Raw genomic sequence first — 13,550 nt, 5'->3', positions numbered from 1 at the left:
GTCATTATGTTGGCACTGCTGTTGCACATGGTGTGGTTGATAGCCGGACTCCTGCTACATTGGCCAGCACAGTAGAAACCTCTAATTCCGGGTGTTAAAGGAGCAATAATCCCAGAAACTAAAGTTACGCAGGAGACACACTAGGCCCCAGTATTCATCAGCCTCGAGATCATCTGCACCTGATACAAACACTCAACACAAGGATCAAATTCCACCACATCCCTTACATTGTCAGATGAAAGATGGGGGAGGGGTGGCCCAATGGGCATCTCCAAATGAAGAGAACTGGAGGGAGGCTTCTGATGCAGCCGGTTGCCTTACAGCCTTTGAAATCTTCAATCTATGAAAAGAATGAGGGGGATGGGGGGATGGTTGACCCCCTAGGAAACATACAGACAAATTCTTTCTAGGGCAATATTAGACAGATTAGGACCAAAGGAGAAGAGGAGATGGAGAAGAATTTTTTTATGTTTGTTTTATTTTTTATTTAGTATTCCTTTAGCTCTACTTACCTTTACTTCTGGTAAATGAGTACAGTTTTTACAACCCGAAAGGTTGGGTATAAAGTTGGATGTTGTGAGTGATGTCACCCATTTTTCTTTTTGGTATTTTCAGATGGCAGTGATGCACCCGTACTGTGTGATCAAGAAGGAGGAGGAGTTGTGTGCAGATAAAATACAGAAACACGAGGCTGAGAAGTGGAACGATTCTCTGCCAGGTAATTTGCTCTTATACAATACTCGCAGGATAAGATAACATTCATGTCTTCATCGGCTCACAGACAGTCCCATCAGATGCACAAAGCAAAGGCTGATCTTTAGAATTTGAGGCCCATTGAAAATAAGTTATAATGGAAACTTTAAGTAGAAGTAGTCTAGACTGCATGGAGCAGAGCTGGAAGAACATACTCTGCAGAGGCCTCGCCTGGTGAAGGGGGGGGGGGGGGGGGCCCCAGGATAATAATAAAATAGGTTCATGTGACTGTCCAAGGCAAACCAGAGGCTCGGCCAGGAAAACAATCAAGTAAAGCCAAAAGAAAAAAAACACAATAAGAGGGTGACCCAGGATATTCTCACACATGGCACAAGCAATGCTAACACTCTCATTTAATCAGATCATAACTCAGGCTATCCTCATGCTCTTAACTAATCAAAGCATAACTCAGAATATTCTCACAATCTCAACTAATCACAGCATAATCCAGGCTATTCTCACACAATCCACTAACCAGAGCATAACCCAGGATATTGTCATACTCTCAGCTAAACAGAGAAAAATCCAGGCTAATCTCACACACAACTAATGAGAGAATAACTCATCTAATCTCCAATTTAAACAAATCTGAGTTTGACCAGGCTATTCTCATTCTCTGAGCAAAGCAGAGAGAAAATAGGTTAGTTTAATGTTCACAACCAATCAGAGCATAGCCAAAAAGCTATGTTCATGCTGTCAGCTAATCAGAGCACAGCCCAGGCTATTCTTATACTCTAAAATAATCCAAGCATAACGGAGACTATTCTTATTCTCTAAACTACTCACAGCATAATTCAGAATATTCTTATGCTCTCAACTAATTGGAGCATAACCCAGGCTATTCCTATTCTTTCAAATAATCAGATCATAACCCAGGCTATTATCATGCTGTCAGCTAATCATACTATAGCATAGGCTATTCTCACACTCTTAACCAATCAAAGCATAACCCAGGCTATTCTTATGCTCTCTCAAGTAATCAGAGCCCAACCCAGCCTATCATGAATCTCTCAGCTAATCATACTATGACAGGCTATTCTCATGCTCTCAACTAATCATACTATGACAGGCTATTCTCATGCTCTTAACTAATCATACTATGACAGGCTATTCTCATGCTCTTAACTAATCATACTATGACAGGCTATTCTCACGCTCTCAACTAATCATACTATGACAGGCTATTCTCATGCTCTCAACTAATCATACCATGACAGGCTATTCTCATGCTCTCAACTAATCATACTATGACAGGCTATTCTCATGTGCTCAACTAATCAAAGCATAATCCAAATTTTCGCACTCTCTCAACTAATCACAGTATAAGGGTACTTTCACACTAGCGTTATTCTTTTCCGGCACTGAGTTCCGTCCTAGGGGCTCAATACCCGAAAAGAACTGATCAGTTTTATCCCCATGCATTCTGAATGGAGAGCGATCCGTTCAGGATGCATCAGGATGTCTTCAGTTCAGTCTTTTTGACTTTTCAGGACGGAGATAATAATGCAGCATGCTACGGTTTTATCTCCGTCCAAAATTCCGGAACACTTGCCGGAATGCCGGATCTGGCATTTTTTCCCCATTGAATTAAATAGTTGAGAGCATGAGAATAGCCTGGGTTAGGGTACTTCCACACTTGCGGCAGAGGATTCTGGCAGGCAGTCAAAATGCATGCAAACCGATGAGGATCCTGATCCGTCTGACAAATGCATTGAAATGCCAGATCCGTCTCTCCCGTGTCATCCGGAAAAAAATGGATCCGGCATTTATTTTTTTCACATTTTTTGCGATCTAAGCATGCGCAGACCGCAAAAAACGGATCAGTTTTGCCCTGAGTGTTCCAGCAAAACCGATCCGTTTTTGCGGTCTGCGCATGCTTAGATTGCAAAAAATGTGAAAAAAATAAATGCCGGATCTACTTTTTTTCCGGATGACACGGGAGAGACGGATCCTGTATTGCAATGCATTTTTCAGACGGATCCGCATCTGTATCCGTCTCACAAATGCATCCGTTTGCGTCCGGATTGCCGCAACCGGCAGGCAGTTCCAGCGACGGAACTGCCTGCCGGAATCCTCTGGCGCAAGTGTGAAAGTAGCCTAACTCAGGCTATTCTCATGCTCTCAACTAATCGCTGCTTAACCCAGGCTATTCTCATGCTCTTACCTAATCACAGCTTAACCCAGGCTATTCTCATGCTCTTACCTAATCACAGCTTAACCCAGGCTATTCTCATGCTCTCAACTAATCACAGCTTAACCCCAGGCTATTCTCATGCTCTTACCTAATCACAGCTTAATCTCGGCTATTCTCACACATTCTGAGTGTGAGAAGCTGTTGCCATTGATAAGTGACCATTCCCTACACAATTGTGATTATGATCCACGCTAATTTTTCCTGATAGAAGAGGCTCTATAAGACACCTCCTGATTGTCTGCCCAGTATATGGTAAAATTAGACAGATTTATTAGCTCAGTACAGACCCTGAATATCTGGGTTATTTCATTATATTGAACAGTGACATCACGGAACCAGACTCGGCGACATTAGCTAGTACAAGGGAGATATTATCATAAGAAAACACTCCAGCTCAATATATTAATTTAATCTGAGAACTTATCATCAGGGAACATCTCCTCGGATGGAGGATATTTTAACTGAATCTGACACCCACATTCACTCATTGGTACTATGAATGTCAGCTTGCTTACACAGGAGAGGTTGGCACGGCATCCTGTTAATAATATCTCCCACTATGCTGACCAGATTGTCTTCTATACTGGGAACAACCAAGCAGAAATCCTAAGCCTCATACACATTGAAGGGCACTAACCAAAATACGCCCTGCACTATATTAGGAGCCCACACAGATTTTTGCTGTATCCTTCCATAATTTCATGAAATGACACGCTCCCCTTTCTGGATAGAATGCATCGATTTTTTTTTTTTATCCAGAATCTTCTGGTTTGGGAATATCATTCTAGAACTGCAGTAAAAACTGAGATTTACAGAGTCAGAATAGTAGCAAAGTGGCAGATGGATCAGTTATAAATGCCATGGCAGATGAATGGTGTTATACACCTGCCCATTCCATGGCAGTCGCCAGCCATGTGCCATGTGCGTCCTGATGGCTAACCTGGCTCTCTTCCGCTTGTGTCAGTTTGCCATGACAGTCTGACTGCTCTCCTGGTGATGACCCCTGGCTGACCACACTGCAGCTCTATCAGTGCTCCTGGGGGCTACAACCTGGGAATCCACAGGCCGCACCGCCGGCTATAGGAGGCGGATACACTGACAGTGACCACAGACCACACCACCGTCTATAGGAGGTAGATACACTGACAGTGATCACAGGCCGCACCGCCGTCTATAGAAGGCGGATACACTGACAGTGATCACAGGCCGCACTGCCGTCTATAGGAGGTAGATACACTGACAGTGATCACAGGCCGCACCGCCGTCTATAGGAGGTAGATACACTGACAGTGATCACAGACCACACCGCCGTCTATAGGAGGTAGATACACTGACAGTGATCACAGGCCGCACCGCCGTCTATAGGAGGTAGATACACTGACAGCGATCACAGGCCGCACCGCCGTCTATAGGAGGTAGATACACTGACAGTGATCACAGGCCGCACCGCCGTCTATAGGAGGTAGATACACTGACAGTGATCACAGGCCGCACCACCGTCTATAGGAGGTAGATACACTGACAGTGATCACAGGCCGCACCGCCGTCTATAGAAGGCGGATACACTGACAGTGATCACAGGCCGCACTGCCGTCTATAGGAGGTAGATACACTGACAGTGATCACAGGCCGCACCGCCGTCTATAGGAGGTAGATACACTGACAGTGATCACAGGCCGCACCGCCGTCTATAGGAGGTAGATACACTGACAGTGATCACAGACCACACCGCCGTCTATAGGAGGTAGATACACTGACAGTGATCACAGGCCGCACCGCCGTCTATAGGAGGTAGATACACTGACAGTGATCACAGACCGCACCGCCGTCTATAGGAGGTAGATACACTGACAGTGATCACAGGCCGCACCGCCGTCTATAGGAGGTAGATACACTGACAGCGATCACAGACCGCACCGCCGTCTATAGGAGGTAGATACACTGACAGCGATCACAGGCCGCACTGCTGTCTATAGGAGGTAGATAAACTGACAGTGATCACAGGCCGCACCGCCGTCTATAGGAGGTAGATACACTGACAGTGATCACAGGCCGCACCGCCATCTATAGGAGGTGGATACACTGACAGTGATCACAGGCCGCACCGCCGTCTATAGAAGGTGGATACACTGACAGTGATCACAGACCGCACCGCCATCTATAGGAGGTAGATACACTGACAGTGATCACAGACCGCACCGCCGTCTATAGGAGGTAGATACACTGACAGTGATCACAGGCCGCACCGCCGTCTATAGGAGGTGGATACACTGACAGTGATCACAGGCCGCACCGCCGTCTATAGGAGGCAGATACACTGACAGTGATCACAGGCCGCACCGCCGTCTACAGGAGGTAGATACACTGACAGTGATCACAGGCCGCACCGCCGTCTATAGGAGGTGGATACACTGACAGTGATCACAGGCCGCACCGCCGTCTATAGGAGGAGGTAGATACACTGACAGTGATCACAGGCCGCACCGCCGTCTATAGGAGGTAGATACACTGACAGTGATTGCAGGCCGCACCGCCGTCTATAGGAGGTAGATACACTGACAGTGATCACAGGCCGCACCGCCGTCTATAGGAGGTAGATACACTGACAGTGATCACAGGCCGCACCGCCGTCTATAGGAGGTGGATACACTGACAGTGATCACAGGCCGCACCGCCGTCTATAGGAGGAGGTAGATACACTGACAGTGATCACAGGCCGCACCGCCGTCTATAGGAGGTAGATACACTGACAGTGATCGCAGGCCGCACCGCCGTCTATAGAAGTTGGATACACTGACAGTGATCACAGGCCGCACCGCCATCTATAGGAGGTAGATACACTGACAGCGATCACAGGCCGCACATCCGTCTATAGAAGGTGGATACACTGACGGTGACCACAGGCCGCACCGCCGTCTATAGGAGGTAGATACACTGACAGTGATCACAGACCGCACCGCTGTCTATAGGAGGTAGATACACTGACAGTGATCACAGGCCGCACATCCGTCTATAGAAGGTAGATACACTGACAGTGATCACAGGCCGCACCGCCGTCTATAGGAGGTAGATACACTGACAGTGATCACAGGCCGCACCGCAGTCTATAGGAGGTAGATACACTGACAGTGATCACAGGCCGCACCGCTGTCTATAGGAGGTAGATACACTGACAGTGATCAGAGGCCGCACCGCCGTCTATAGGAGGTAGATACACTGACAGTGACCACAGGCCGCACCGCCGTCTATAGGAGGTAGATACACTGACAGTGATCACAGACCGCACCGCTGTCTATAGGAGGTAGATACACTGACAGTGATCACAGGCCGCACCGCCGTCTATAGGAGGTAGATACACTGACAAGTGATCACAGACCGCACCGCCGTCTATAGGAGGCGGATACACTGACAGTGATCACAGGCCTCACCGCCGTCTATAGGAGGTAGATACACTGACAGTGATCACAGGCCGCACCGCTGTCTATAGGAGGTAGATAAACTGACAGTGATCACAGGCCGCACCGCCGTCTATAGGAGGTAGATACACTGACAGTGATCACAGGCCGCACCGCCATCTATAGGAGGTAGATACACTGACAGCGATCACAGACCGCACCGCCGTCTATAGGAGGCAGATACACTGACAGTGATCACAGGCCGCACCGCTGTCTATAGGAGGCAGATACACTGACAGTGATCACAGGCCGCACCGCCGTCTATAGAAGGTGGATACACTGACAGTGATCACAGGCCGCACCGCCGTCTATAGGAGGTAGATACACTGACAGTGATCACAGACCGCACCGCCGTCTATAGGAGGTAGATACACTGACAGTGATCACAGGCCGCACCGCCGTCTATAGAAGGTGGATACACTGACAGCGATCACAGGCCGCACCGCCGTCTATAGGAGGTAGATACACTGACAGTGATCACAGGCCGCACCGCCGTCTATAGGAGGTAGATACACTGACAGTGATCACAGGCCGCACCGCCGTCTATAGGAGGTAGATACACTGACAGTGATCACAGGCCGCACCGCCGTCTATAGGAGGTAGATACACTGACAGTGATCACAGACCGCACATCCGTCTATAGAAGGTGGATACACTGACAGTGATCACAGGCCGCACCGCCGTCTATAGGAGGCAGATACACTGACAGTGATCACAGACCGCACATCCGTCTATAGAAGGTGGATACACTGACAGTGATCACAGGCCGCACCGCCGTCTATAGGAGGTGGATACACTGACAGTGATCACAGGCCGCACCACCGTCTATAGGAGGTAGATACACTGACAGTGATCACAGGCCGCACCGCCGTCTATACTAGGTAGATACACTGACAGTGATCAGACCGCACCGCGGTCTATAGGAGGTGGATACACTGACAGTGATCACAGACCGCACAGCTGTCTATAGGAGGCAGATACAGTGACAACAATCACAGGCCGCACCGCCGTCTATAGGAGGCGGATACACTGACAGTGATCACAGACCGCACATCCGTCTATAGAAGGTGGATACACTGTCAGTGATCACAGGCCGCACTGCCATCTATAGGACGTAGATACACTGACAGTGATCACAGGCCGCACCGCTGTTTATAGGAGGTAGATACACTGACAGTGATCACAGGCCGCACCGCCGTCTATAGGAGGTAGATACACTGACAGCGATCACAGGCCGCACCGCCGTCTATAGGAGGTAGATACACTGACAGTGATCACAGGCCGCACCGCCGTCTATAGGAGGTAGATACACTGACAGTGATCACAGGCCGCACAGCTGTCTATAGGAGGCGGATACAGTGACAACAATCACAGGCCGCACCGCCGTCTATAGGAGACGGATACACTGACAGTGATCACAGACCGCACATCCGTCTATAGAAGGTGGATACACTGACAGTGATCACAGGCCGCACCGCCGTCTATAGGAGGTGGATACACTGACAGCGATCACAGGCCGCACCGCCGTCTATAGGAGGTGGATACACTGACAGTGATCACAGGCCGCACCGCCGTCTATAGGAGGTAGATACACTGACAGTGATCACAGGCCGCACCGCCGTCTACAGGAGGTAGATACACTGACAGCGATCACAGGCCGCACCGCCGTCTATAGGAGGCGGATACACTGACAGTGATCACAGGCCTCACCGCCGTCTATAGGAGGTAGATACACTGACAGTGATCACAGGCCGCACCGCCGTCTATAGGAGGTAGATACACTGACAGTGATCACAGGCCGCACAGCTGTCTATAGGAGGCGGATACAGTGACAACAATCACAGGCCGCACCGCCGTCTATAGGAGACGGATACACTGACAGTGATCACAGACCGCACATCCGTCTATAGAAGGTGGATACACTGACAGTGATCACAGGCCGCACTGCCATCTATAGGACGTAGATACACTGACAGTGATCACAGGCCGCACCGCCGTCTATAGGAGGTAGATCCATAGAAACATAGAAACCTAGAATGTGTCGGCAGATAAGAACCATGTGGCCCATCTAGTCTGCCCAATATATCTGAATACTATGGATAGCCCCCGGCCCTATCTTATATGAAGGATGGCCTTATGCCTATCCCATGCATGCTTAAACTCCTTCACTGTATTTGCAGCTACCACTTCTGCAGGAAGGCTATTCCATGCATCCACTACTCTCTCAGTAAAGTAATACTTCCTGATATTACTTTTAAACCTTTGCCCCTCTAATTTAAAACTATGTCCTTTTGTAGCAGTTTTTCTTCTTTTAAATATTCTTTCCTCTTTTACCTTGTTGATTCCCTTTATGTATTTAGCAGTTTCTATCATCTCCCCTCTGTCTCGTCTTTCTTCCAAGCTATACATGTTAAGGTCCTTACACTGACAGTGATCACAGGCCGCACCGCCGTCTATAGGAGGCAGATACACTGACAGTGACCACAGACCACACCGTCGTCTATAGGAGGCAGATACAGTGACAGTGACCACAGACCACACCGTCGTCTATAGGAGGCAGATACACTGACAGTGATCACAGGCCGCACCGCTTACTCACTCTGGTGATGAACTGGTTAAATTAAACAAGTGTTTACTCCTTGGATAACCCCTTTAAATCCATATTGACCCTTACATGACAGAATACACATCATTTCAGTTAACGCCCCCGAGGAACATCAACATTTGTTGGGGGCTTTGTAGTGCCGAGTGCAAGTAGCCAGGCGGAAGGGGTTGTTCCTCAAACACATGTGCCTAAAGGAGGTGCAGATATCCGAATTTTACTCTTCATTGCCTTGTAAACTACACATTTATCACTGGAACAGGAACTTCACCTGTAGATGAAGCAGCTAAAGTAAGACTGGAGCTCTTCTTTCCTCCTCTTAAATAATAGTCTGCATCAACAACTCAAAGCCTGAGCATTGTCAGCATTGTGAGCCTTGTGAGCATTGTCAGCATTGTGAGCATTGTGAGCATTGTCAGCATTGTGAGCATTGTCAGCATTGTGAGCATTGTGAGCATTGCACTTTGGTTATGAGTGACCACCGGGTATCCAGCTGCTTAAACCCCCAGCGATATATAAACGGGGGGAGCACTAATTCCACTGCCGTGCCACCACAGGTGAAATCGGGCATTGCAAGGTTCTCATATGAATCAAGGACAACGAGAGGACACAGCCTTTATTGTTCTTTCCTTACTTCTAGATACTCATGGCTGGTAGCGTTCTCTGTGTAGTCAGAAGCTGAATTTCCTTGTATTTCCTTGATTCCTGTGATGTACGCAGGCCTTCTGCATGGTAATGTCTGCCGTGGCTCTTAGAAATATTTCCATTAGTGAATATGTAGTAATCATTGTTATGCTGTATGCCTGGGACTTGTGCCTCAAATCATGCATGATGGCGGCTCAGCACGATTAGAGGCGAACGCGCATCAAACGCACTTTGAAGAAGGCACTTCACTGGAGAGAATGTTAACGGATGGCTAATAGTGGAAGAGCCCGCCGAGCAATTAAAAGCAGCACAGCCTCAGAATTTAAGAGATGAATAGAAAATCCAGCCAGACATGGGGAATGTCTCGTCTAGAGGAGTCAACAGAAGCTGGCCATCCTTAGGATGTGAATCAGTAGCGCAGGATTTGTATGAGGCTTATTAGATAAGAGGCTGCCATGAGGAATGCTACAGTGTAAAGCATCATCAACATGTCTTCATGACCTTGCCTGACAGGCTTGGATATTCAGGACAGGGAAGGTAATCCCTAACAAAAGCTACACACCAATCATTCAGAATAAGATTAACATGCAAAATTATGCATTTTCCCATGTTAACTAATCAGAATAAAACAGTCCCCTATGTATGGTAAAAAAAATCTATAAACTACCTAGTGTGATACTGCCTTCTACCTGTAGGAATATAAGTACTATAACACTGCCTCCTATGTACAAGAATATAACTACTATAATACTGCCTCCTATGTACAAGAATATAACTACTATAATACTGCTCCTATGTACAAGAATATAACTACTGTAATACTGCTCCTATGTACAAGAATATAACTACTATAATACTACTCCTATGTACAAGAATATAACTACTATAATACTGCCCCTATGTGCAAGAATATAACTACTATAATACTGCTTCTATGTACAGGAATATAACTACTATAATACTACCTCCTATGTGCAAGAATATAACTACTGTAATACTGCTCCTATATACAAGAATATAACTACTATAATACTGCTCCTATGTACAGGAATATTACTACTATAATACTGCCTCCTATGTACAAGAATATAACTACTATAATACTGCTCCTATGTACAAGACTATAACTACTATACTACTGCTCCTATGTACAAGAATATAATTACTATAATACTGCTCCTATGTACAAGAATATAACTACTATAATACTGCTCCTATGTACAAGAATATAACTACTATAATACTGCTCCTATGTACAAGAATATAACTACTATAATACTGCTTCTATGTTCAAGAATATAACTACTATAATACTGCCCCTATGTACAAGAATATAACTACTATAATACTGCTCCTATGTACAAGAATATAACTACTATAATACTGTTCCTATGTACAAGAATATAACTACTATAATACTGCTCCTATGTACAAGAATATAACTACTATAATACTGCTCCTATGTACAAGAATATAACTACTATAATACTGCTTCTATGTACAAGAATATAACTACTATAATACTGCTCCTATGTACAAGAATATAACTACTATAATACTGCTCCTATGTACAAGAATATAACTACTATAATACTGCTCCTATGTACAAGAATATAACTACTATAATACTGTTCCTATGTACAAGAATATAACTACTATAATACTGCTCCTATGTACAAGAATATAACTACTATAATACTGCTCCTATGTACAAGAATATAACTACTATAATACTGCTCCTATGTACAAGAATATAACTACTATAATACTGCCTCCTATGTACAAGAATATAAATACTATAATACTGCTCCTATGTACAAGAATATAACTACTATAATACTGCTCCTATGTACAAGAATATAACTACTATAATACTGCTCCTATGTACAAGAATATAACTACTATAATACTGCTCCTATGTACAGGAATATAACTACTATAATACTGCCTCCTATGTACAAAAATATAACTACTATAATACTGCCTCCTATGTACAAGAATATAACTACTATAATACTGCTCCTATGTACAAGAATATAACTACTATAATACTGCTCCTATGTACAAGAATATAACTACTATAATACTTCTCCTATGTACAGGAATATAACTACTATAATACTGCTCCTATCTACAATAATTTAACTACTATAATACTGCTCCTATGTACAAGAATATAACTACTATAATACTGCTCCTATGTACAAGAATATAACTACTATAATACTGCCTCCTATGTACAAGAATATAGCTACTATAATACTGCTCCTATGTACAGGAATATAACTACTATAATACTGCTCCTATGTACAAGAATATAACTACTATGATACTACCTCCTATGTACAAGAATATAACTACTATAATACTGCTCCTATGTACAAGAATATAACTACTATAATACTGCTCCTATGTACAAGAATATAACTACTATAATACTGCCTCCTATGTACAAGAATATAACTACTATAATACTGCTCCTATGTACAAGAATATAACTACTATGATACTACCTCCTATGTACAAGAATATAACTACTATAATACTGCTCCTATGTACAAGAATATAACTACTATAATACTGCCTCCTAGCTGTGAGGTTGTGTGTCAGTAGCTCTCCTGAGGCTTTGGATGTCTGGAGAAAGCCCAGGGCGGGGCCACTCTGGGTGGGGATGCTCCCCAAGCAAGGCCCAGGCTCCAAGGCCTGTTCTGGGAAATAATTCCCAGTCTTCTCACTCCATGGATAATTATCCAGAAGTTTCTTTGGAAGGAAGGAATGTTCCGAGTGTTGCCAGTCCCAGTGCAGCAGGAAGCAAAGATGAAAAGAAAATGTTGGAAGTAAAGAAGGAGACATCACTGAGTAAGACCATGGCTGCAGGTGTGCAATCCACCCCACCCGCAGGCAGACAGAGGAGAACATCCCTGGAGAAGCAGACCATGCAGGAGAATCTGCAGCAGCCTGTCCTGATACGGTCTGACCGCACACGTTACGGGAGTGGGAACAGCGCAAAAGTCGCCAACCCGACAGATGAGACCAGAGGGAATACTGAAGGAAGGCTTCATGAGGCCACAAGTGCAGTTACTGAGAAGAACCAGGGGCCCAGTCCCCAATCTGGAGATAGTGACCTCGCAGCAGTGACCACGGCTGCACCAAGTCCAGTGCAAGGACCAAGGAGCCATTCTGTGAGTACACTGCCGGCGCAACCCCCCAATACTCAGCGTGCACCTGAACTATGTCTGGCCGAGCGGATCCCAGCTCTGGTCAAGAGACTAGAGACATTAAAAAGAACAAAACTACAGCTGCAGAAACAGATTGTGTCTATAAGTTAAAGGCAGCAAACACTAACAATCAGGCTGTCCATGACAAGAAGCTGAGCTCCCTCGCCGTGCAGCTCGCTGAGACTGTGCAGGACATGGAGGCTGTACTGGAGCAGATGGGACCAGTCGCTGAATCCTTCAGGAACCAGCAAAGACTTGAGGGACATGGGGGAAGACCTGCGCCAGAACCATCTCCATCTAAACCCAAGTCTCCAACCTGTCCAGATGACACCCAGCAGGCCTGTGCAAGACCAGTCCTCAGACCAGCCAGCTTCCCTTTTGAGAAAGGGAATTTGTACAGAGAAGTGGGAGAAAGTGTCCAGCAACAGCAAAGACCTGCAGAGACTCCTCAAAAGGTACCACAAGTCCCAGCGGTTTGTATTGTGAAGCAGGACTATGGACTCAAGCCAGAAGGTAACTCTGCAGTAGCAGTGCAGTCACCACAAGCCCTGGGGGGCAGTAGAGAGCAGCAGGACTGTGGACTCTCGCCTGAAGGTGACTCTGCAGTAGCAGTGCAGTCACCACAAGCCCTGGGGGGCAGTAGAGAGCAGCAGGACTGTGGACTCTCGCCTGAAGGCAGCAGT

General features: G+C 46.0%; 1 protein-coding gene across 1 annotated transcript in view; it reads left to right on the top strand.

The window, feature by feature from the left end:
* Positions 1-13,550, top strand: part of ADCYAP1R1 (ADCYAP receptor type I) — a 171,835-nt gene that overhangs the window by 35,886 nt on the left and 122,399 nt on the right. The window contains 1 exon segment of the mRNA XM_040431354.1: positions 616-718. Coding sequence (XP_040287288.1) covers positions 616-718 — 103 coding nt within the window.

Source organism: Bufo bufo, chromosome 5 (genome assembly GCF_905171765.1).
Source record: "Bufo bufo chromosome 5, aBufBuf1.1, whole genome shotgun sequence".
NCBI lineage: Eukaryota > Metazoa > Chordata > Amphibia > Anura > Bufonidae > Bufo > Bufo bufo.
Note: the sequence above shows the minus strand (reverse complement) of the source record. Positions and strands in the feature narration are given on the sequence as shown.